The following is a 26,759-nucleotide window of genomic DNA, read 5'->3' as shown; positions in this document are numbered from 1 at the left end:
GACGACTGGTTAGGGGAAGCAGCTGAGGAGACTAATGACTGGTTAGGGGAAGCGGCCGAGGAGACCGACGACTGGTTAGGGGAAGCAGCTGAGGAGACCGACGACTGGTTAGGGGAAGCGGCCGAGGAGACCGACGACTGGTTAGGGGAAGCGGCTGGCTGCTCAACGCTGTCACACCGGATATTGGATGAAGCACTCATTCTGATATGACCTATTTGACATCACTCTGAACTTTGATATTCTATTGGTAGGATGCGTAGAGATGCATTCTGAGATGGTAGTGACCAGACAATGGGTGATCCACTCAGGCCTCTCCTTTATAACCCCCCAAACATTTGTTTTATGGTTCGTCACGATTCAGAAATAACCTTCCCACCCCCTCATTTTACGCTGCTGCTACTCTGTTTATTATCTATGCATAGTCACTTTACCTCTCCCCGCATGTACATATTACCTCAATTAACCGGTGCCCCCGCACATTGACTCTGCACCGGTATCCCCTGTATATAGCCTCCCTACTGTTATTTCCCATTGACTCTGTACCGGTACCCCCTGTATATAGCCTCCCTACTGTTATTTCCCATTGACTCTGTACCGGTACCCCCTGTATATAGCCTCCCTACTGTTATTTCACATTGACTCTGTACCGGTACCCCCTGTATATAGCCTCCCTACTGTTATTTCCCATTGACTCTGTACCGGTACCCCCCCTGTATATAGCCTCCCTACTGTTATTTCCCATTGACTCTGTACCGGTACCCCCTGTATATAGCCTCCCTACTGTTATTTCCCATTGACTCTGTACCGGTACCCGCTGTATATAGCCTCCCTACTGTTATTTTATTTTACAGCTGCTCTTTAATGATTTATTATTTTTACTTATCCATTTTTTACTTAACACTTATTTTTCTTAAAACTGCATTGTTGGTTAAGGGCTTGTAAGTAAGCATTTCACTGTCAGGTCTACACCTGTTGTATTCGGCGCATGTGACAAATACAATTTGATTTGGGTCCCCTGTAGCTCAGCTGGTAGAGCATGGTGCTTGCAACGCCAGGGTTGTGGGTTTGTTTCCCACGGGGGGGGCAGTATGAAAATGTATGCACTCACTAACTGTAAGTCGCTCTGAATAAGAGCGTCTGCTAAATGACTAAAATGTAAAAATGTAAATTTGATTACCTATTTTGAGATCAAAACGGCAAATATTGCAGAAAAGTGATGACTCTGCGTCCCACACCCCCCCTAACCCTCTGACACCCCCCCTAACCCTCTGACACACCCCCCTAACCCTCTGACACACCCCCCTAACCCTCTGACACACCCCCCTAACCCTAACCCTCTGACACCCCCCCTAACCCTAACCCCAACCCTCTGACACACCCCCCTAACCCTCTGACACACCCCTAACCCTAACCCCCTGACACACCCCCCTAACCCTCTGACACCCCCCCCCTAACCCCCTGACACACCCCCCTAACCCTCTGACACCCCCCCCTAACCCCCTGACACACCCCCCTAACCCTCTGACACACACCCCTAACCCTCTGACACCCCCCCCTAACCCCCTGACACACCCCCCTAACCCTCTGACACACCCCCCTAACCCTCTGACACCCCCCCTAACCCCCTGACACACCCCCCTAACCCTCTGACACACCCCCCTAACCCTCTGACACACCCCTAACCCTAACCCCCTGACACACCCCTAACCCTAACCCTCTGACACACCCCCCTAACCCACTGACACACCCCCCTAACCCTCTGACACCCCCCCTAACCCTCTGACACACCCCCCTAACCCTAACCCTCTGACACCCCCCCTAACCCTAACCCTAACACACCCCTAACCCTAACCCCCTGACACACCCCCCTAACCCTAACCCTCTGACACACCCCCCTAACCCTCTGACACACCCCCCTAACCCCCTGACACACCCCCCTAACCCCCTGACACACCCCCCTAACCCTCTGACACACCCCCCTAACCCTCTGACACCCCCCCCTAACCCTAACCCCAACCCTCTGACACACCCCCCTAACCCTCTGACACACCCCTAACCCTAACCCCCTGACACACCCCTAACCCTAACCCTCTGACACCCCCCCTAACCCCCTGACACACCCCCCCTAACCCCCTGACACACCCCCCCTAACCCCCTGACACACCCCCCTAACACACCCCTAACCCTAACCCTCTGACACCCCCCCCCCTAACCCACTGACACACCCCCCCTAACCCCCTGACACACCCCCCTAACCCTCTGACACCCCCCCTAACCCCCTGACACACCCCCCTAACCCTCTGACACACCCCCCTAACCCCCTGACACACCCCCCTAACCCCCTGACACACCCCCCTAACCCCCTGACACACCCCCCTAACCCTCTGACACACCCCCCTAACCCTCTGACACCCCCCCTAACCCCCTGACACACACCCCTAACCCCCTGACACACCCCCCTAACCCTCTGACACACCCCCCCCAACCCTCTGACACACCCCCCTAACCCTCTGACACACCCCTAACCCTAACCCCCTGACACACCCCTAACCCTAACCCCCTGACACACCCCTAACCCTAACCCCCTGACACACACCCCTAACCCTCTGACACACACCCCTAACCCTCTGACACACACCCCTAACCCTCTGACACACACCTGGGTAACTCACCCCATTTCAACCGTATGAACTCCTCAGTCATGTTGACTTTCCCTGAGAGAGAAAAGAGAGTTTCAGTTTTAGTAGAGGAGTTTCACCCTATAACACACACAGAAAGAGCGAGAGAGAGAGAGCGGAGAGAGAGAGAGCGGAGAGAGAGAGAGCGAGAGAGAGCGAGAGAGAGAGAGAGAGAGAGAGAGAGAGAGAGAGAGAGAGACAGAGCGGAGAGAGACAGAGCGGAGAGAGAGACAGACAGAGCGGAGAGAGACAGAGAGCGGAGAGAGACAGAGAGCGGAGAGAGAGAGAGAGAGAGAGAGCGAGAGACAGAGAGCGGAGAGAGAGAGAGAGAGCGGAGAGAGAGAGCGCGAGAGAGATCGTACCCTCAGGGAAGATGTGTACCCAGTCTCCTCCATTCAGCTTCTCCAGAATAAAGTCCATGCCTTTCTGATACACACCATCACCTAGGAGACACACCAATATATATGGAGACAACCCCTTAGCAAAGAAACATTAACCTTCACCCCTCGACACACCCAGAAAAACATGAACCTTCACCCCTGGACACACCCAGAAAAAATGAAACTTCACCCCTCGACACACCCAGAAAAACATTAACCTTCACCCCTCGACACACCCAGAAAAACATTAACCTTCACCCCTCGACACACCCAGAAAAACATTAACCTTCACCCCTCGACACACCCAGAAAAACATGAACCTTCACCCCTCGACACACCCAGAAAAACATGAACCTTCACCCCTCGACACACCCAGAAAAACATGAACCTTCACCCCTCGACACACCCAGAAAAACATGAATCTTCACCCCTCGACACACCCACATGCTCACTTCCTCGCCTGCACACACCCACACACCACAGGAGGCTGCTGAGGGGAGGACAGCTCATAATAATGGCTGGAACGGAACTAATGGAATCGCATCAAACACATAAAAAACGTGTTTGATCCCATCAGGGCCTAAAATTAACATCCGCCACCTGCCAAATGTGGGTAGATTTTGGCATTGGCTGGTAAGATGTCTATTTCACCAGCCACGTTGGCGGGTGGTCAGGGCTCCACAGTGCGAGCATTTCACTCACATTTGTGAATAAAAATACTGAAGTATGATTTACATTTTACATTTTAGTCATTTAGCAGACGCTCTTATCCAGAGCGACTTGCAGTTTTTTAGTGAGTGCATACATTTTCATACTGGCCCCCCGTGGGAATCGAACCCACAACCCTGGCGTTGATCACATTTATAGTAAAATAAATGCTGCAGTAGATGTTTTCAAAGTATTTCTGCTGTTTTGTTTCATAGCTGATAAAATAATCTCTCTCACCTAGCGCTGCAACACTGCCTGGCTCGGGGCTATCTCACCTCGCGCTGCAACACTGCCTGGCTCGGGCCTATCTCACCTCGCGCTGCAACACTGCCTGGCTCGGGGCTCTCTCACCTCGCGCTGCAACACTGCCTGGCTCGGGGCTCTCTCACCTCGCGCTGCAACACTGCCTGGCTCGGGACTATCTCACCTAGCGCTGCAACACTGCCTGGCTCGAGAAGAGCTGAGTGAAAGATACTTTTTTATAAGCGCTGTGCACAGGCATAAAAGTTGTGGTCCTCTGTAGCTCAGCTGGTAGAGCATGGCGCTTGTAACGCCAGGGTAGTGGGTTCGATCACCGGGACCACTCATACGTAAAAATGTATGCACACATGACTGTAAGTCACTTTGGATAAAAGAGTCTGCTAAATGGCATATTATTATTATTATTATTATTTAAAAGTTAGAAATTTACTTGAAACTAAAGTCTACTGAAGTGAGACTTTGTCCTTGTGTTTCTTGGCTATTTACATTGTTTTGTTCACAAGCCAGGTTGTTTTTCTATGTTTGAGTTTCAACTGCTACGGAAAAGACGACAACGCTGCGGCTTTCCCACTAGGTGGAGCTGTGACTGACTGGAGCTGGTGGGAAAGGGGAAATTACAAGTGGCAGCACAATAGTTGTTTTCCTCAATCTACTCACAATACCCCATAATGACAGAGCAGAAAGAGGTTTTTAGACATTTTTGCAAATATATAAAATAAAATAAAAACTGAAATATCACATTTACATAAGTATTCAGACCCTTTACTCAGTACTTTGTTGAAGCACCTTTGGCAGTGATTACAGCCTCAAGTCTTCTTGGGTATGACGCTACAAGCTTGGCACACCTGTATTTGGGGAGTTTCTCCCATTCTTCTCTGCAGATCCTCTCAAGCTCTGTCAGGATGGATGGGGAGCATCATTGCACACTATTTTCAGGTCTCTCCAGAGATGTTAGATCGGGTTCAAGTCCAGGCTCTGGCTGGGCCACTCAAGGACATTCAGAGACTTGTCCCGAAGCCATTCCTGCATTGTCTTGGCTGTGTGCTTAGGGTCATTGTCCTGTTGGAAGGTGAACCTTCGCCCCAGTCTGAGGTCCTGAGCGTTCTGGAGGAGGTTTTCATCAAGGATCGCTCTGTACTTTGCTCCGTTCATTTTTCCCTCGATCCTGACTAGTCTCCCAGTCCCTGCCGCTGAAAACCATCCCCACAGCATGATGCTGTCACCACCATGCTTCACCGTAGGTTTCCTCCAGACGTTACGCTTGGCACTCAGAACAAAGAGTTCAATCTTGGTTTCATCAGACCAGAGAATCTTGTTTCTCATGGTCTGAGAGTCCTTTAGGTGCCTTTTGGGAAACTCCAAGCGGGCTGTCATGTGCCTTTTACTAAGGAGTGGCTTCTGTCTGGCCACTCTACCATAAAAGCCTGATTGGTGGAGTGCTGCAAAGATGGTTGTCCTTCTGGAATGTTCTCCCATCTCCACAGCGAAAGTCTGGAGCTCTGTCAGAGTGACCATCGGGTTCTTGGTCACCTCCCTGACCAAGGCCCTTCTCCCCCAATTGCTCAGAATTTACCACAGGTGGACTCCAATCAAGTTGTAGAAACATCTCAAGGATGATCAATGGAAACAGGATGCACCTGAGCTTAATTTCGAGTCTCAAAGCAAAGGATCTGAATACTTCATTAAATAAGGTATCAGTTTTTTATTTTTAAGAAATATGCTAACATGTCTAAAAACCTGTTTTCGCTTTGTCATTATGAGGTATTGTGTGTAGATTGATGAGAATAATAAAAATAAAAAAATCCATTTTAGAATAAGGCTGTAACGTAACAAAATGTGGAAAAAGTCAAGGGATCTGAATACACTGTATGTAACAAAACAGCTGTAAAAACAAAAAAGGCTATTTTTGTCCTCTGAAGAGGAGGGGTGGTGGATGGGTTAATATATTATTATTATTTTAACACTGCTACTAGTCGGACTCTCAATCTCACAGGCACAAACATGACTCGAGTCACGTTACCACGGTAAACTCCCGCGCTTAAAGGGGCAGGTGAATAATTTGTCTCATCTGTGACTCAGGTCACAATAATTGAAATGAAAACAATATAATCACATTACTTGTTACTAGTAATACATTTGTTTTAGAAACATCAAGAACTTATTTTGTATTTTGTTGGTTTGATTTTAGCGAAACGTTTATTTTATTTTTGCTGGTAAAAAATCTGAGCCTGTCCTCCCCAATTAAGGTGTCACCAACCTCCTGTGCCACACAGTCCCTCCCTCTCTGCCTCCCATCCTCCCTCCCCCCTCACCTCTGCAGACGGGAACACACTTCCCTCTGCTGAAGAATCTGGAGTGGAACTCTTTGGTGAAACAGATGTCCGACGCAGCCGGAGTCCTATGCAAATCAGAAACCAGACAGATCACATACTATCCAAACAGAAATCAGACAGATCACATTCTGTCCAATCAGAAACCAGACAGATCACATACTGTCCAATCAGAAACCACACAGATCACATACTGTCCAATCACTCGGTTTGTTATTTTCGATTAAAACAAAAACGCTATTCATAAATACGAATACAGAACTTGATTTTGCGTGGATTCCACGACACGGTTAGCTTTTAACAGCTAGGACTGCTATTTATTGTCCCGGAATCCCGCATAAGAGACAGGTTGAAGCCTGCTTGACAGAGCCGCTAAGCTGCTAGCCATCAAGCTAACGAAGTTGGTACCAGATGGGTTTTGCAATGGAGCCCTCTTTGTCCGGAGAACTAAATGAACGGTTCCAGCATTGTAGAAGCTGTATCTATTACGCTTTGTTTCGGGACAAACCGGATCACTCAGAGTTCCAATGCGGCAATTGTTTACTTGCTGAGGATTATAGTCTTGAGGTGGCTTCCTTGATCACGCAGGTCGCCAGCCTACGTAAGAAATTGGGGAAAACGCAGAGTGGAATGTTTACATTTTCTACGCCGGTGGCTGGACGGCGTTCGCGCTTCTTGGATGCATCTCCGCCTTGTCATTTGTCATTATCCAACTGGCCGGTGTTGCCCGGAGCTCCCCCATCTGATAACGCCGTCGAAGGAGCACAGCATGAGGAGAAAGGCAATTAACGTTGGTCGCATGTCACGAGCCGTGGAAGCCGAAGACAGCGACCTCCCTCAAAGCAGTCTACACTCCCAATGAGAGGCCCGGAGCGGATTCAAACAACGAATAGTTTCACCGTCCTGGAGCCTGATCTTCATCGCTGGGGTTGCCTGTGTCTGCGGCTGCGATTTCAAAGTCGACAACCTTCCATCCCTGCTCTGGATCGAGCGGGGCTTCTCCATCTGTCGGAGGCCTGCATCCTGCTAAGCGTGGGAGTGGGGGGATTTCCTCATCCTTCTCGCCAGCCGTTTTTGGGCAGCTCCATGTTAAGAAATGTGACCGTTCCTGGTGCAAAAACAATGTCCTATCCCGGTGCTCGAGTAAATGACATTACCAAGCTGCTCCTGAATGTACCAAGTCAGGACATGGAAATCAATTCAATCGTAGTCCATGTGGGTTTTAATGACATTATGAAGGGCAGCTCTGAACAGTTGAAACTGGATTTTAAAGAGCTGATTGACTCTCTGCTAGACACTAACAAAATACCCATCATATCTGGCCCTGTGCCATCTCTGAATCGTGGCATTGAACACTTTAGCAGGATTCTTTCTCTTCACAACTGGCTATGTGATTATTGCAGCTCAATGGGTGTAACTTTTGTTGACAATTTCGATAGCTTTTGGAAACAAAACACGTTTTATAAGGAGGATGGGATCCACCCAAATCATTTGGGTTCCTGGATCCTTGCACAGCATTATAAGGCTGCGTTGAGACAATGACTTAGCAATGACCCAAGCCCAGCTCAGCTAAACGCAGAGTTGTCAAATGCTTCAGCAAATGTACATTACACCAGGGGCGTCGGTAGACACAATTTAAGTAACCTAATTTATGTCCCTCTAACTGCCCTGAATGCCTCTGCTGATCCTACAGCTATTGTATACAGTAATCATGTGCCTAAGAACCATATTTATACTGTTAGCACTGAGCCGGTGTGCCCGGGGAGGAAGGCCACTGTGTGCAGCTCACCCTGCACTAACATAAATAACATGAGCACATCTACTGCTGCTAAGCTTCCCAGTAAAGCAATAAAAACAAGAAAAATAATCAAGCATCCCAGAAAAGTGTTAAAAATAACCCACGTTAACATATGTAGTTTAAGAAACAAGGTTCATGAAATCAATAATTTGCTAGTAACAGATGACATTCATATTCTGACTATCTCTGAAACTCACTTAGATAATACCTTTGATGATACAGTGGTAGCAATACAAGGTTATAACATTTACAGAAAAGCTAGAAATGCCAATGGTGGAGGTGTTGCTGTTTATATTCAGAACCACATTCCTGTAAAGCTCAGAGAGGATCTCATGTTAAATACTGTTGAAGTAATATGGCTACAGGTTCATCTGCCTCACCTAAAGCCCATTCTGGTGGGAAGCTGCTATAGACCACCAAGTGATAACAGTATCTGGATAACATGTGTGAAATGCTTGATAATATATGTGATATCAATAGAGAGGTATACTTTCTGGGTGATTTAAAATGTTGACTGGCTTTCATCAGGCTGCCCACTCAAGAGAAAGCTTCCAACTGTAACCAGTGCCTGCAACCTGGTTCAGGTTATCAGTCAACCTACCAGGGTAGTTACAAACAGCACAGGAATTAAATCATCAACATATTGATCACGTCTTTACTGATAATGCTGACATTTGTTTGAAAGCAGTATCCAAATCCATTGGATGTAGTGATCACAATATAGTAGCCATATCTAGGAAAACCAAAGTTCCAAAGGCTGGGCCTAATATATTGTATAAGAGGTCATACAATAAGTTTTGTAGTGATTCCTATGTTGTTGATGTAAAGAATATTTGTTGGTCCGTGGTGTGTAATGAGGAGCAAACAGACACTGCACTTTACACATTTTTAAATTGCTTATTCCAGTTACTAATAAGCATGCAGCCATTAAGAAAATGACTGTAAAAATGGTTAAATCCCCGTGGATTGATGAGGAATTGAAAAATTGTATGGTTGAGAGGGATGAGGCAAAAGAGATGGCAAATAAGTCTGGCAGTACAACCGATTGGCAAACGTACTGCAACTTGAGAAATCATGTGTTATTGGCAAGATTATCAAACTTAGGCATGACATGCCAGCAACAATTGCTGACACTACATATCCAAGTATATCTGACCAAATTATGAAAGACAAGCATTCAAATTTTGAATTCCGTAAAGTGAGTGTGGAAGAGGTGAAAAAATTACTGTTGTCTATCAACAATGACAAGCCATCGGCCTCTGACAACTTGGATGGAAAATTACTGAGGATAATAGCGTACGATATTGCCACTCCTATTTGCAAAATATCAATTTAAGCCTACTAGAATGTGTGTACCCTCAGGCCTGGAGGGAAGCAAAAGTCATTCCGCTACCTAAGAATAGTAAAGCCCCCTTAACTGGCTCAAATAGCTGACCAATCAGCCTGTTACCAACCCTTAGTAAATTATTGGAAAAAATGGTGTTTGACCAGATAAAATGCTATTTTACAGTAAACAAATTGATAACAGACTTTCAGCATGCTTATAGGGAAGGACATTCAAAAAGCACAGCACTTACACAAATGACTGATGATTGTCTGAGAGAAATTGATGACAAAAAGATTGTGGGGGCTGTTTTGTTAGATTTCAGTGCGGCTTTTGACATTATCGATCATAGTCTGTTGCTGGAAAAACGTATGTGTTATGGCTTTACACCCCCTGCTATATTGTGGATACAGAGTTACCTGTCTAACAGAACACAGAGGGTGTTCTTTAATGGAAGCCTCTCCAACATAATCCAGGTAGAATCAGGAATTCCCCAGGGCAGCTGTCTAGGCCCCTTACTGTTTTCAATCTTTACTAACGACATTCCGCTGGCTTTGAGTAAAGCCAGTGTGTCTATGTATGCGGATGACTCAACACTATACACGTCAGCTACCACAGCAACTGAAATGACTGCAACACTTATCAAAGCTGCAGTTCGTTTCAGAGTGGGTGGCAAGGAATGTTAGTCCTAAATATTTAAACTAAAAGCATTGTATTTGGGACAAATCATTCACTAAACCCTAAACCTCAACTACATCTCATAATAAATAATGTGGAAATTGAGGAAGTTGAGGAGACTAAACTGCTTGGAGTAACCCTGGATTGTAAACTGTCATGGTCAAAGCATATTGATACAACAGTAGCTAAGATCGGGAGAAGTCTGTCCATAATAAAGCGCTGCTCTGCCTTCTTAACAACACTATCAACAAGGCAGGTCCTACAGGTCCTAGTTTTGTCGCCCCTGGACTACTGTTCAGTCGTGTGGTCAGGTGGCACAAAGAGGGACTTAGGAAAATTGCAATTGGCTCAGAACAGGGCAGCACGGCTGGCCCTTGGATGTACACTGAGAGCTAACATTAATAATATGCATGTCAATCTCTCCTGGCTCAAAGTGGAGGAGAGATTGACTTTATCACTTCTTGTATTTGTGAGAGGTATTGACATGTTGAATGCACCGAGCTGTCTGTTTGAACTACTGGCACACAGCTCGGTCACCCATGCATACCCCACAAGACATACCACCAGAGGTCTCTTCACAGTCCCCAAGTCCAGAACAGACTATGGGAGGCACACAGTACTACATAGAGCCATGACTACATGGAACTCTATTCCACATCAAATAACTCATACCAGCAGTAAAATTAGATTTAAAAAACAGATAAAAATACACCTTATGGAAGAGCGGGGACTGTGAAGCAACACAAACATAGACACATGCATACAAACACATGATAACATACACACTATACACACGCGTACACATGGATTTTGTGTTATAGATATGTGGTAGTAGAGTAGAGGCCTGAGGGCACACAGTTAATATGTTGTGAAATCTGTTATGAATGTATTGTAATGTTTTTTAAATGTATAACTGCCTTAATTAAATACAAATACTACACAGCTCATTCAAATGATCAAACCTTGATGATTAGTTGATTATTTGAATCAGCTGTGTAGTGCTAGGGCAAAAAATTAAACGTGCACCCCTTGGGGTCCCGAGGATCGAGGAAACCCTGGTCTAAGTTAACAAAGTAGCTGATTTATGTCAAAAGTTGTATTTACAGTGAATGGAATGTTGGAAGTGATGATGTCACAATGGGGAGATTTAGAATGTAGAAAATATATCATAAAGTTGTAACCAAGCAACTCAAGTGAGACCAGTCTGCACGAGGAGTAGCGTGCTAAAGAAGAAGAACGAAGATTTAAGAGGCAGCTTTTTCTTCTCAAGCCTCTCCTAAATAGTAAGAAGACGAAGAAGAAGAATGTTGAAGATTTAAGTGGCGGCTTTTGCTTCTCAAGTCCCACAACAATAATAATAATAATATGAGTATGCATGGCACACCTAATAAACACAGCATCACTTACCAGCGCATCTTGTTGAAGTTCCAAAGCTGTCTGAGTCGCAGAACTCCTGTTAGAGAGAGAGAGGGAATATTTAAAAATATAAAACATGAATATTGAAAATATACCATATTTGATTTGGCAAAAGTTTTCAATATATTGTTGCAAATGATATACTCTACATGCTTATCAAAGTCCCAGAGTGGGATCTCTGCTACTTTTAGAGTTATGATCCAATTAGTAAACATTCCCAACAGAGTGAATGGGAAATGATTTCAAAATGTCACCCTCTGCTGGTGATTTGCAGGCTGTGGATAGGAGGGCTCCTACGCCATAACTTTACAACTAACAGATATCCCAACCTGGATCTTTGATATTTGTATTTATTATGGATCCCCATTAACTGCTTCCAAGGCAGCAGTTACTCTTCATGGGGTCCAGCACAATTAAGGCAGTTTAAAAACATTACAAGACATTCATAACAGATTTCACAACACACTGTGTGCCCTCAGGCCCCTACTCTACTACCACATATCTACAATACAACATCCATGTGTACGTGTGTGTATAGTGTGTATGTTATCATGTGTGTGTGTGTGCATGTGTCTATGTTTGTGTTGCTTCACAATCCCCGCTGTTCCATAAGGTGTTTTTTAAATCTGATTCTACTGCTTGCATCAGTTACCTGATGTGGAATAGAGTTCCATGTAGTCATGGCTCTATGTAGTACTGTGGTCCTCCCATAGTCTGTTCTGGACTTGGGGACTGTGAAGAGACCTCTGGTGGCATGTCTTGTGGGGTATTCAACATGTCAATACCTCTCATAAATACAAGTAGTGATGAAGTCAATTTCTCCTCCACTTTGAGCCAGGAGATATTGACATGCATATTATTAATGTTAGCTCTCTGTGTACATCTAAGGGCCAGCCGTGCTGCCCTGTTCTGAGCCAACTGCAATTTTCCTAAGTCCTTCTGTGGAACCTGACCACACGACTGAACAGGATTCGAGGTGCGACAAAACTAGGACCTGTAGGAGCTGCCTTGTTGATAGTGCTGTTAAGGCAGAATAGCGCTTTATTATAGACAGACTTCTCTCCATTTTAGCTGCTGTTGTATCAATATGTTTTGACCATGACAGTTTACAATCCAGGGTTACTCCAAGCAGTTTAGTCTCCTCAACTTGCTCAATTTCCACATTATTCATTACAAGATTTAGTTGAGGTTTAGGGTTTAGTGAATGATTAGTCCCAAATACAATGCTTTTAGTTTTAGAAATATTTAGGACTAACATATTCCTTGCCACCCATTCCGAAACTAACTGCAGCTCTTTGTTAAGTGTTGCAGTCATTTCAGTCGCTATAGTAGCTGACGTGTATAGTGTTGAGTCATCCGCATACATAGACACACTGGCTTTACTCAGAGCCAGTGGCATGTTGTTAGTAAAGATTGAAAACAGTAAGGGGCCTAGACAGCTGCCCTGGGGAATTCCTGATTCTATCTGGATTATGTTGGAGAGGCTTCCATTAAAGAACACCCTCTGTGTTCTGTTAGACAGGTAACTCTTTATCCACAATATAGCAGGGGGTGTAAAGCCATAACACATACGTTTTTCCAACAGCAGACTATGATCGATAATGTCAAAAGCCGCACTGAAGTCTAACAAAACAGCCCCAACAATATTTTTATCATCAATCATCAGTCATTTGTGTAAGTGCTTGTTGAATGTCCTTCCCTATAAGCATGATGTTGTTTACTGTAAAATAGCATTGTATCTGGTCAAACACAATTTTTTCCCAAAACTTTACTAAGTATTGGTAACAGGCTGATTGAGCCAGTAAAGGGGGCTTTACTATTCTTAGGTAGGGGAATTACTTTTGCTTTCCTCCAGGCCTGAGGGCACACACTTTCTAGATATGCCGGTAGAGTAGATGATGTGTTACGTCCCCCAGCAAGAAAACCAAAAATGGTCACTCAAACAGAAGGAGGGCTTCTGAAAGGCACTCATGGGGGGTCCACTGAACGTTGACCAGCAACAACCAAAACGAAACAGGTGGGGTTTTAGGAGGGGTTCTGAAAGGCACTCATGGGGGGTCCACTGGAGGTTGACTAGCAACAACACCTGGGACCTAAAAGACCCCCACCATGAGACCCACTAAATCTGCCCAAGAAGAGGCAAACTAAAGAAAAACAAACAAACTGAAAGACAGGAAGCAAACCAACAAGTGGAGCAAAACGAAAACAGAGAAGATCAGATAAAGGATTGTTTGACTAGAAATCAAATAGGAAGAGACAACTAAAGGTGTTGAACCTCCACATCTCCCAGGACAACTGGAGCACTGGGCCAGCCGCTCTTAAATATCACCTGGGACAGCACAGGTGAAACACCTTCCCATTAACAAGCTGGACAAGCCAGCACAGGTGTAACACATATTGGCTGCTACCATTGCCCTGTCTCCATTCATCCACATGGCTGCACTCTGCTACCCTGCTGGAGGTCTGCTGGATGTGCAGGGTTCTGTTCCAGCCCAGCAATAACACACCTGATTCAACATATCAAACCTAATGAGTTGATAATCAAGCGTGCGGTTTTATTGCTGTGCTGGAATAGAAGTCTGCTCCCCCTGTAGATCAGGGATCAGGTCTGCCCCCCCAGTAGATCAGGGATCAGGTCTGCCCCCCCAGTAGATCAGGGATCAGGTCTGCCCACCCAGTAGATCAGGGATCAGGTCTGCCCCCCCAGTAGATCAGGGATCAGGTCTGCCCCCCCAGTAGATCAGGGATCAGGTCTGCCCCCCCCCAGTAGATCAGGGATCAGGTCTGCTCCCCCTGTAGATCAGGGATCAGGTCTGCTCCCCCTGTAGATCAGGGATCAGTGGAGCAACGTTGGCCACTGCTGGTATGGACTTTTTTTTGTTCACCTGAAATAATGCTTTAGTAATAATAACCTACTGGAAATAATAACAATGATCTATTGTTGTTTAGACTAAGATGTCTAATATTTACATACCAGTTAGCGTATTTGTACATTTTGATGTGATGAAGTGTTGACTTTTTGAAGTGAAGTGTTTAAACTTGTTTTAATTATTAAACTATTATTCAAAATGAACTAGTGTTGATTAATCACATATCACTGCAATAGAGGGGAAGGGGTTCTGTCTCTAATGTGTTTCTGTGGTGTTTTCTCAAATCAACATTTCCTTTTTGTCTAGTTGTAAGACCTCCAATCTGTATTTGATTGTCACTCACTCTCAGTATATCAGCCATGTTGAATCCATTTGGGTTAGGGTTAGGGTTAGCATGGTTTAACATGTTGAGCTAGCTATATGTTCTCAATTTAAAATGATACCCAGCAGACAATGTACATTATGAGGCTAACCATATAGCAGATTTTGTGCCTTTTAAGTGCTGACATAATGAAATTGTTTACTGCAAATCCAACCATTTTAATTTAGGTACAGTAGCTAATAAGGAGATGACAATTACAGGTATATATTATATTCATTATATTTTATTTCATTCATTTTAGCAATGTTGCTTGCAAAATGATTGTAGTTGTTCCCATAGATAGACAGTACATGGTTGCTCAATGTATCACTGATCCTGGATCAGCTAGCGACTGGGCTAACGCAGCTAACATTTTAGGTCAATAATATACTGTTTTTAGTATTTTATTTTTTATTAGAATCGTGAGAGAAATTGAACTAGCTAGTAGATAGCGTTAGTGTTATAAGTATACCCTATCCCCTCCTCTCTTCTCCAGACCTTCTCCCTTACCTCACCTCGCTCATCAACTCATCCTTGACCGCTGGCTATGTCCCTTCCGTCTTCAAGACAGCGAGAGTTGCACCCCTCCTCAAAAAACCTACACTCGATCCCTCCGATGTCAACAACTACAGACCAGTATCCCTTCTTTATTTTCTCTCCAAAACTATTGAGCGTGCCGTCTCTAGCCAACTCTCCTGCTATCTCTCTCAGAATGACCTTCTTGATCCTAACCAGTCAGGTTTCAAGACTGGTCATTCAACTGAGACTGCTCTTCTCTGTGTCACGGAGGCTCTCCGCACTGCTAAAGCTAACTCTCTCTCCTCTGCTCTTGTCCTTCTAGACCTGTCTGCTGCCTTTGATACTGTGAACCATCAGATCCTCCTCTCCACCCTCTCCGAGCTGGGCATCTCCGGCGCGGCTCACTATTGGTTTGCGTCCTACCTGACAGGTCGCTCCTACCAGGTGGCGTGGCGAGAATCTGTCTCCGCACCACATGCTCTCACCACTGGTGTCCCCCAGGGCTCAGTTCTAGGCCCTCTCCTATTCTCACTATACACCAAGTCACTTGGCTCTGTCATATCCTCACATGGTCTCTCCTATCATTGCTACGCAGACGACACACAATTAATTTTCTCCTTTCCCCCTTCTGATAACCAGGTGGCGAATCGCATCTCTGCATGTCTGGCAGACATATCAGTATGGATGACGGATCACCACCTCAAGCTGAACCTCGGCAAGACAGAGCTGCTCTTCCTCCCGGGGAAGGACTGCCCGCTCCATGATCTTGCCATCACGGTTGACAACTCCGTTGTGTCCTCCTCCCAGAGTGCGAAGAGCCTTGGCGTGACCCTGGACAACACCCTGTCGTTCTCCGCTAACATCAAAGCGGTGACCCGATCCTGCAGGTTCATGCTCTACAACATTCAGAGAGTACGACCCTGCCTTACACAGGAAGCGGCACAGGTCTTATCCAGGCACTTGTCATCTCCCATCTGGATTACTGCAACTCGCTGTTGGCTGGGCTCCCTGCCTGTGCCATTAAACCCCTGCAATTTATCCAGAACGCTGCAGCCCGTCTGGTGTTCAACCTTCCCAAATTCTCTCAAGTCACCCCGCTCCTCCGCACACTCCACTGGCTTCCAGTTGAGGCTTGCATCTACTACAAGACCATGGTGCTTGCCTACGGAGCTGTGAGGGGAACGGCACCTCCGTACCTTCAGGCTCTGATCAGTCCCTACACCCAAACGAGGGCACTACTTTCATCCACCTCTGGCCTGCTAGCCCCCCTACCTCTACGGAAGTACAGTTCCCGCTCAGCCCAGTCAAAGCTATTCGCTGCTCTGGCACCCCAATGGTGGAACAAGCTCCCCCACGACGCCAGGACAGCGGAGTCACTCACCACCTTCCGGAGACACTTGAAACCCCACCTCTTTAAGGAATACCTGGAATAGGATAATAGTAATCCTTCTACTCCCCCTTTACTACCACTGTCTTTTGTCTAAACTAACACCTGACTGATTTCACCTGCTAGCACTGACTTGTTTAAAGAAATGTACTTATTGTGATCGAGATGTAGTTGTCCCTGATTGCACTGACTTTGCTCACAGCTGCTTGTTTGAAGAAGTGTACTTACTGTGATCAATATGTGGTTGTCCCACTGACGTCTGTATTTTTGTAGTGACTGGGTGTATTGATACACCATCCAAAGTGTAATTAACAACTTCACCATGCTCAAAGGGATATTCAATGTCTGCTTTTTAAATTGTTACCCCCATCTACTAATAGGTGCCCTTCTTAGCGAGGCGTTGGAAATCCTCCCTGGTCTTTGTGGTTTAATCTGTGTTTGAAATTCCCTGCTCGACTGAGGGACCTTACAGATAATTGTATGCGTGGGGTACAGAGATGAGGTAGTCATAAAATAAATCATGTTAAATACTATTGTTGCACACAGAGTGATTCCATGCAAGTTACTATGTGACTTGTTAAGCTAATCTTTACTTGCCATTTGAAAGGGGTTGAATACTTATTGACTCAAGAAATGTAAGCTTTTAATTTTTAATTAATTTGTAACAATTTCAAAAAAACATAATTCCACTTTGACATTATGGGGTATTGTGTGTAGGCCAGTGACACAAAAATCTCACTTTAATCAATTTTAAATTCAGGCTGTAACAACAAAATGTGGAAAAACTGAAGGCCAAAATGTCATAAATATGCTAACTTTGATAAATTATTTCTCAATTATGCTTTTAGATACAAATGTCAAATATATGTCAACAATCCTTCTTCCAAAGGACCAGTCTATGGATTACATTTAGTGAAAATCCTACAAATCACTCTTTTTTTGTCTGGGTTTCGTATGGAATCTCTCCTGTCTGGGTTTCGTATGGAATCTCTCCTGTCTGGGTTTCGTATGGAATCTCTCCTGTCTGGGTTTCGTATGGAATCTCTCCTGTCTGGGTTTCGTATGGAATCTCTCCTGTCTGGGTTTCGTATGGAATCTCTCCTGTCTGGGTTTCGTATGGAATCTCTCCTGTCTGGGTTTCGTATGCAATCTCTCCTGTCTGGGTTTCGTATGGAATCTCTCCTGTCTGGGTTTCGTATGGAATCTCTCCTGTCTGGGTTTCGTATGGAATCTCTCCTGTCTGGGTTTCGTATGGAATCTCTCCTGTCTGGGTTTCGTATGGAATCTCTCCTGTCTGGGTTTCGTATGGAATCTCTCCTGTCTGGGTTTCGTATGGAATCTCTCCTGTCTGGGTTTCGTATGGAATCTCTCCTGTCTGGGTTTCGTATGCAATCTCTCCTGTCTGGGTTTCGTATGCAATCTCTCCTGTCTGGGTTTCGTATGGAATCTCTCCTGTCTGGGTTTCGTTTGGAATCTCTCCTGTCTGGGTTTCGTATGGAATCTCTCCTGTCTGGGTTTCGTTTGGAATCTCTCCTGTCTGGGTTTCGTTTGGAATCTCTCCTGTCTGGGTTTCGTATGCAATCTCTCCTGTCTGGGTTTCGTATGCAATCTCTCCTGTCTGGGTTTCGTATGCAATCTCTCCTGTCTGGGTTTCGTATGGAATCTCTCCTGTCTGGGTTTCGTATGGAATCTCTCCTGTCTGGGTTTCGTATGGAATCTCTCCTGTCTGGGTTTCGTATGGAATCTCTCCTGTCTGGGTTTCGTATGCAATCTCTCCTGTCTGGGTTTCGTATGGAATCTCTCCTGTCTGGGTTTCGTATGGAATCTCTCCTGTCTGGGTTTCGTATGGAATCTCTCCTGTCTGGGTTTCGTATGGAATCTCTCCTGTCTGGGTTTCGTATGCAATCTCTCCTGTCTGGGTTTCGTATGCAATCTCTCCTGTCTGGGTTTCGTATGGAATCTCTCCTGTCTGGGTTTCGTTTGGAATCTCTCCTGTCTGGGTTTCGTTTGGAATCTCTCCTGTCTGGGTTTCGTTTGGAATCTCTCCTGTCTGGGTTTCGTATGGAATCTCTCCTGTCTGGGTTTCGTATGGAATCTCTCCTGTCTGGGTTTCGTATGGAATCTCTCCTGTCTGGGTTTCGTATGGAATCTCTCCTGTCTGGGTTTCGTATGCAATCTCTCCTGTCTGGGTTTCGTATGGAATCTCTCCTGTCTGGGTTTCGTATGGAATCTCTCCTGTCTGGGTTTCGTATGGAATCTCTCCTGTCTGGGTTTCGTATGGAATCTCTCCTGTCTGGGTTTCGTATGGAATCTCTCCTGTCTGGGTTTCGTATGGAATCTCTCCTGTCTGGGTTTCGTATGGAATCTCTCCTGTCTGGGTTTCGTATGGAATCTCTCCTGTCTGGGTTTCGTATGGAATCTCTCCTGTCTGGGTTTCGTATGGAATCTCTCCTGTCTGGGTTTCGTATGGAATCTCTCCTGTCTGGGTTTCGTATGGAATCTCTCCTGTCTGGGTTTCGTTTGGAATCTCTCCTGTCTGGGTTTCGTATGGAATCTCTCCTGTCTGGGTTTCGTTTGGAATCTCTCCTGTCTGGGTTTCGTATGGAATCTCTCCTGTCTGGGTTTCGTATGCAATCTCTCCTGTCTGGGTTTCGTATGGAATCTCTCCTGTCTGGGTTTCGTATGGAATCTCTCCTGTCTGGGTTTCGTATGGAATCTCTCCTGTCTGGGTTTCGTATGGAATCTCTCCTGTCTGGGTTTCGTATGGAATCTCTCCTGTCTGGGTTTCGTATGGAATCTCTCCTGTCTGGGTTTCGTATGGAATCTCTCCTGTCTGGGTTTCGTATGGAATCTCTCCTGTCTGGGTTTCGTATGGAATCTCTCCTGTCTGGGTTTCGTATGGAATCTCTCCTGTCTGGGTTTCGTATGGAATCTCTCCTGTCTGGGTTTCGTATGGAATCTCTCCTGTCTGGGTTTCGTATGGAATCTCTCCTGTCTGGGTTTCGTATGCAATCTCTCCTGTCTGGGTTTCGTATGCAATCTCTCCTGTCTGGGTTTCGTATGGAATCTCTCCTGTCTGGGTTTCGTTTGGAATCTCTCCTGTCTGGGTTTCGTATGGAATCTCTCCTGTCTGGGTTTCGTTTGGAATCTCTCCTGTCTGGGTTTCGTTTGGAATCTCTCCTGTCTGGGTTTCGTATGCAATCTCTCCTGTCTGGGTTTCGTATGCAATCTCTCCTGTCTGGGTTTCGTATGCAATCTCTCCTGTCTGGGTTTCGTATGGAATCTCTCCTGTCTGGGTTTCGTATGGAATCTCTCCTGTCTGGGTTTCGTATGGAATCTCTCCTGTCTGGGTTTCGTATGCAATCTCTCCTGTCTGGGTTTCGTATGGAATCTCTCCTGTCTGGGTTTCGTATGGAATCTCTCCTGTCTGGGTTTCGTATGGAATCTCTCCTGTCTGGGTTTCGTTTGGAATCTCTCCTGTCTGGGTTTCGTATGGAATCTCTCCTGTCTGGGTTTCGTATGGAATCTCTCCTGTCTGGGTTTCGTATGGAATCTCTCCTGTCTGGGTTTCGTATGGAATCTCTCCTGTCTGGGTTTCGTATGGAATCTCTCCTGTCTGGGTTTCGTATGGAATCTCTCCTGTCTGGGTTTCGTATGCAATCTCTCCTGTCTGGGTTTCGTATGCAATCTCTCCTGTCTGGGTTTCGTATGGAATCTCTCCTGTCTGGGTTTCGTTTGGAATCTCTCCTGTCTGGGTTTCGTTTGGAATCTCTCCTGTCTGGGTTTCGTTTGGAATCTCTCCTGTCTGGGTTTCGTATGGAATCTCTCCTGTCTGGGTTTCGTATGGAATCTCTCCTGTCTGGGTTTCGTATGGAATCTCTCCTGTCTGGGTTTCGTTTGGAATCTCTCCTGTCTGGGTTTCGTATGGAATCTCTCCTGTCTGGGTTTCGTATGGAATCTCTCCTGTCTGGGTTTCGTATGGAATCTCTCCTGTCTGGGTTTCGTATGGAATCTCTCCTGTCTGGGTTTCGTATGGAATCTCTCCTGTCTGGGTTTCGTATGGAATCTCTCCTGTCTGGGTTTCGTTTGGAATCTCTCCTGTCTGGGTTTCGTATGGAATCTCTCCTGTCTGGGTTTCGTTTGGAATCTCTCCTGTCTGGGTTTCGTATGGAATCTCTCCTGTCTGGGTTTCGTTTGGAATCTCTCCTGTCTGGGTTTCGTATGCAATCTCTCCTGTCTGGGTTTCGTATGGAATCTCTCCTGTCTGGGTTTCGTATGCAATCTCTCCTGTCTGGGTTTCGTATGGAATCTCTCCTGTCTGGGTTTCGTATGGAATCTCTCCTGTCTGGGTTTCGTATGCAATCTCTCCTGTCTGGGTTTCGTATGGAATCTCTCCTGTCTGGGTTTCGTATGGAATCTCTCCTGTCTGGGTTTCGTATGGAATCTCTCCTGTCTGGGTTTCGTATGGAATCTCTCCTGTCTGGGTTTCGTATGGAATCTCTCCTGTCTGGGTTTCGTATGGAATCTCTCCTGTCTGGGTTTCGTATGGAATCTCTCCTGTCTGGGTTTCGTATGGAATCTCTCCTGTCTGGGTTTCGTATGGAATCTCTCCTGTCTGGGTTTCGTATGGAATCTCTCCTGTCTGGGTTTCGTATGGAATCTCTCCTGTCTGGGTTTCGTATGGAATCTCTCCTGTCTGGGTTTCGTTTGGAATCTCTCCTGTCTGGGTTTCGTATGGAATCTCTCCTGTCTGGGTTTCGTTTGGAATCTCTCCTGTCTGGGTTTCGTATGGAATCTCTCCTGTCTGGGTTTCGTATGCAATCTCTCCTGTCTGGGTTTCGTATGCAATCTCTCCTGTCTGGGTTTCGTATGGAATCTCTCCTGTCTGGGTTTCGTTTGGAATCTCTCCTGTCTGGGTTTCGTATGGAATCTCTCCTGTCTGGGTTTCGTATGGAATCTCTCCTGTCTGGGTTTCGTATGGAATCTCTCCTGTCTGGGTTTCGTATGGAATCTCTCCTGTCTGGGTTTCGTATGGAATCTCTCCTGTCTGGGTTTCGTATGGAATCTCTCCTGTCTGGGTTTCGTATGGAATCTCTCCTGTCTGGGTTTCGTATGGAATCTCTCCTGTCTGGGTTTCGTATGGAATCTCTCCTGTCTGGGTTTCGTATGCAATCTCTCCTGTCTGGGTTTCGTATGGAATCTCTCCATTCTAGTGTGTGTGTGTGTCCTTACCCCAGAGGTGTGGGTCGTCCATGCAGGACTGGTGATTGGACAGTGTGATGAGGGGTGTGTCAGGTGGACGTTGGTCTATCAGGTCAAATAGAACATCCTGATTATGAACCGTAATACAGTTCAGATACTCTGGAGAGACAGAGAGAGAGAGAGAGAGAGAGAGAGAGAGAGAGAGAGAGAGAGAGAGAGAGAGAGAGAGAGAGAGAGAGAGAGAGACAGACAGACAGACAGACAGACAGACAGACAGAGCGAGACAGAGAGAGACAGAGAGAGAGAGACAGAGAGAGAGAGACAGAGAGAGAGAGACAGAGAGAGAGAGACAGAGAGAGAGAGACAGAGCAGAGAGAGAGGAGTGTATGTTAGGGTGGAACTATTCATTGAATTTAATCTGCATAGCATGCACATGCTGGCCAATCACAAGCGTCCCCGCTTAGAGCGCGCAGTTAGATGCTGGTGAGGAGAGAAAGGGCTTTACCTCAGTTAGATGCTGGTGAGGAGAGAAAGGGCTTTACCTCAGTGAGATGCTGGTGGGGAGAGAAAGGGCTTTACCTCAGTTAGATGCTGGTGAGGAGAGAAAGGGCTTTACCTCAGTTAGATGCTGGTGAGGAGAGAAAGGGCTTTACCTCAGTGAGATGCTGGTGGGGAGAGAAAGGGCTTTACCTCAGATAGATGCTGGTGGGGAGAGAAAGGGCTTTACCTCAGATGCTGGTGGGGAGAGAAAGGGCTTTACCTCAGTTAGATGCTGGTGAGGAGAGAAAGGGCTTTACCTTAGTTAGATGCTGGTGAGGAGAGAAAGGGCTTTACCTCAGATAGATGCTGGTGGGGAGAGAAGGGCTTTACCTCAGTTAGATGCTGGTGAGGAGAGAAAGGGCTTTACCTTAGTTAGATGCTGGTGAGGAGAGAAAGGGCTTTACCTCAGTTAGATGCTGGTGGGGAGAGAAAGGGCTTTACCTCAGATGCTGGTGGGGAGAGAAAGGGCTTTACCTCAGTTAGATGCTGGTGAGGAGAGAAAGGGCTTTACCTCAGTTAGATGCTGGTGAGGAGAGAAAGGGCTTTACCTCAGTTAGATGCTGGTGGGGAGAGAAGGGCTTTACCTCAGTTAGATGCTGGTGAGGAGAGAAAGGGCTTTACCTCAGTTAGATGCTGGTAAGGAGAGAAGGGCTTTACCTCAGTTAGATGCTGGTGAGGAGAGAAAGGGCTTTACCTCAGTTAGATGCTGGTAAGGAGAGAAAGGGCTTTACCAAAGACAGTACAGTATGAGGTTTAGGAACTCTGAGACATTGCCTCAGTGAGTGTCAGAAACAAGAGTGCTGCTAGTGCTAACGAGAACTTTGATTTGGTGCCAACGAAGGATCTTCAGTGGTGTGGCAGTATTTCACCTACAGGAAATCTGATGTCAACCAAATGCAAGTGTCTCAGAGTAGTGGCAACACAACATGTACAGTACCAGTCAGACGTTTGGACACACCTACTCATTCAAGGGTTTTTCTTTATTTTTACATTGTAGAATAATAGTGAAGACATCAAAACTATGAAATAACACATATGGAATCATGTAGTAACCAAAGAAAGTGTTAAACAAATCAAAATATATGTTATATTTGAGATTCTTCAAATAGCCACCATTTGCCTTGATGACAGCTTTGCACACTCGGCATTCTCTCAAACAGCTTCACCTGAAATGCTTTTCCAACAGTCTTGAAGGACTTCCCACATATGCTGAGCATTTGTTGGCTGCTTTTCCTTCACTCTGTGGTCCAACTCATCCCAAACCATCTCAATTGGGTTGAGGTCAGGGGATTGTGGAGGCCAGGTCATCTGATGCAGCACTCCATCACTCTCCTTCTTGGTAAAATAGCCCTTACACAGCCTGGAGGTGTGTTGGGTCATTGTCCGGTTGAAAAACAAATGATAGTCCCACTAAGCCCAAACCAGATGGGATGGCGTATCACTGCAGAATGCTGGGGTAGCCATGCTGGTTAAGTGTGCCTTGAATTCTAAATAAATCACTGACATTGTCACCAGCAAAGCACCCCCACACCATAACACCTCCTCCTCCATGCTTCACGGTGGGAACCACACATGTGGAGATGATCCGTTCACCTACTCTGCGTCTCACAAAGACACGGCGGTTCGAACCAAAAATCTCAAATTTGGACTCATCAGACCAAAGGACACATTTCCACCGGTCTAATGTCCATTGCTCGTGTTTCTTGGCCCAAGCAAGTCTCTTCTTCGTATTGGTGTCCTTTAGTAGTGGTTTCTTTGCAGCAATTTGACCATGAAGGCCTGATTCACGCAGTCTCCTCTGAACAGTTGATGTTGAGATGTGTCTGTGACTTGAACTCTGTGAAGCATTTATTTGGGCTGCAATTTCTGAGGCAATTTTCTAATGAACTTATCCTCTGCAGCAGAGGTAACTCTGGTTCTTCCTTTCCTGTGGCGGTCCTCATGAGAGCCAGTTTTATCATAGCGCTTGATGGTTTTTGCGACTACACTTGAAGAAACGTTCAAAGTTCTTGACATTTTCCGGATTGACTGACCTTCATGTCTTAAAGTAATGATGGACTGTTGTTTCTCTTTGCTTATTTGAGCTGTTCTTGCCATAATATGGACTTGGTCTTTTACCAAATAGGGCTATCTTCTGTATACCACCCCTACCTTGTCACAACACAACTGATTGGCTCAAATACATTAAGAAGGAAAGACATTCCACAAATTAACTTAACAAGGCACACCTGTTAATTGAAATGCATTCCACGTGACTACCTCATGAAGCTGGTTGAGAGAACGCCAAGAGTGTGCAAAGCTGTCATCAAGGCAAAGGGTGGCTACTTTGAAGAATCTAAAATATAAATTGATTTGTTTAACACTTTTTTGGTTACTACATGATTCCATATGTGTTATTTCATAGTTTTGATGCCTTCACTATTATTCTACAATGTAGAAAATAGTAAAAATAAAGAAAAACCCTTGAATGAGTCGGCGTCCAAACTTTTGACCGGTAGTGTACATAATCATTTGAAGAATAACCAGCCCCTACGTTACAAAGATTGCATGGTAAAAAAAAGCGTCCAACAGCAGCAAAGCCCCTCAGCCACCTACGTTAAACAGGCATTGACTGCCGACGCGTTTTCAAGTGTTACGCCCTACCAAAAAACATCCCGCAGACACATAGAAATCACAGAGGCTATCACATAGCCAAAGTCATGGTTCCTGTTTGCACAGTCAGCAAAGACGGGTTAAAATCGTAATTGCAATATATCTGGCCCAAAAAAAAACGATTTCGATATTTTGTCCAAATCGTGCTGCCCTGGTGTGTGTGGTAACTCACTGGTCCAGAAGTAGCTGTAGGACCCCACCACGCCCATGACCAGGGTGCTGGTCACCTTCCAGGCCAGCTGGGGGCACTGTGGGAACGGCCATTTCACCTCCAGGGGCATCGCTGCTCACCAACTCCACTTTCCAGCGGAACACACATCCACCTGGCGCGCACACACAGGTCAGAAAACAGTATGAGAAACATGCCACAACTAGCAGACAGTATAGATTAGCTACTCTCAGCACTGCAGAATGGAAGCTAAATAGCTAGCTGAGTCATTTGCAGTATTGAATAGAATACAAGTATTGCATGCATAGACCAATGATGGGATTTTAAGTGTTTGGTTTGTTAACAGAACACACACACACAAATCATTCAGCTTTCCACACGTTGTCTCTGCTACCTAGCTTCCCGTCCAAGTAAAAAATGCCTACTTTTTGCCAGGTGGCTGTTAAAAAAACACTCAAAAGCAGTTTAATACACGGATCTTGTTTCATATGACGGGTTTATACTAAGTCTGCCTTGTTTTTCTCAGCGTAGTAATGAATTGTGATCAAAGTAAGTCCCATCCTCACCTTCTGCTGTCAGCTGATAACTAGCACATTCGAATAACCCGGAAAAGGTTAATTCCGCTATGGTTTGTGGGAGCTGTAGTTCATTACGTCTAACGAATTTAACGTTGGCTGCGTGTTTCTTCCATCTACTCATTGATGCTTTGAAACGACGTATGTTCCTTCATTTCCCCCCATTCCATCTCCCCCACTGAGGTATAATAAGACAGTACAGTATGAAGATAGTCCGAAACTGCTTCTCCAATAGAAATACATGATCTCGCTTGTAGGCGATGTCATGGCGACGTTGGCTAGCAAAGCGCATGCGTAGAAACACGTAATCGTCAAAGGGTCGCCTGGCGCCGAACTGCGCATGTGCAAGCCGTCAAATCAAAGGCACTCCTTCGATATAAAGTTGTTTTTGACGAAAATTATAACGTGTCAGTTTGTCACTTTCATGAGGTTGGAGTAATAACATGTTAAACTACTTAAGACATTGGCTCGAATATAGGTTGTGCCTTTAGATTTCGAGAAAATTAACAACTAATGAAGAATTTCTCACTTCTCAAACCCTGCCTGGTCGGCTTGGTCTGTTTCACCAGCGTTCCCGGAAGCCTTGCGATACTGCGGTAAAATGATCAGCGGCTCGTCAGCAGCACTGAAAAAGTACTTAAGGGTCACAGAATTTCGGAAATGTTTCAAATAAAAGTCCCCCACGTAATAGTAGAAACGTGTCAATAACCTGTATTTATCATTATATATATTCCCTTGGCCACAACACGAATCACACCATACAGTATACAGACCCTACTGAGTATTCCCTACAATACTTTTACTGCGGCACCCAGAATAGTTTTTGCTCTAAAAGCTAATATGTATTCCATATACAGTGATTCTCCTTGTGGCCAATGGAATGAGTAAAAGGCCAGAAACACTCTGTATTA

At 45.6% G+C, this 26,759-nt stretch overlaps 1 protein-coding gene across 1 annotated transcript in view; it reads right to left on the bottom strand.

Moving 5' to 3' along the window:
- The window catches only part of tafazzin (tafazzin, phospholipid-lysophospholipid transacylase), a 37,541-nt gene extending 12,131 nt beyond the window's left edge, over nucleotides 1–25,410 (bottom strand). The window contains exons 1-6 of the mRNA XM_084190640.1: nucleotides 25,277–25,410; nucleotides 21,943–22,071; nucleotides 11,565–11,610; nucleotides 6,340–6,425; nucleotides 3,041–3,121; nucleotides 2,673–2,714 (exon numbers count right to left, since the gene is read on the bottom strand). Coding sequence (XP_084046766.1) covers nucleotides 2,673–2,714; nucleotides 3,041–3,121; nucleotides 6,340–6,425; nucleotides 11,565–11,610; nucleotides 21,943–22,071; nucleotides 25,277–25,385 — 493 coding nt within the window. The 5' untranslated portion in view covers nucleotides 25,386–25,410. The remainder of the gene's footprint in view (nucleotides 1–2,672; nucleotides 2,715–3,040; nucleotides 3,122–6,339; nucleotides 6,426–11,564; nucleotides 11,611–21,942; nucleotides 22,072–25,276) is intronic.
- Nucleotides 25,411–26,759: the final 1,349 nt, after the last annotated feature.

This window comes from Coregonus lavaretus (assembly GCF_964263955.1).
Source record: "Coregonus lavaretus genome assembly, contig: HAP1_SCAFFOLD_712, whole genome shotgun sequence".
In the NCBI taxonomy this organism is placed as follows: domain Eukaryota; kingdom Metazoa; phylum Chordata; class Actinopteri; order Salmoniformes; family Salmonidae; genus Coregonus; species Coregonus lavaretus.
The sequence above is the reverse complement of the archived record's forward strand: the minus strand, read 5'-3'. Positions and strand labels throughout refer to the sequence as shown.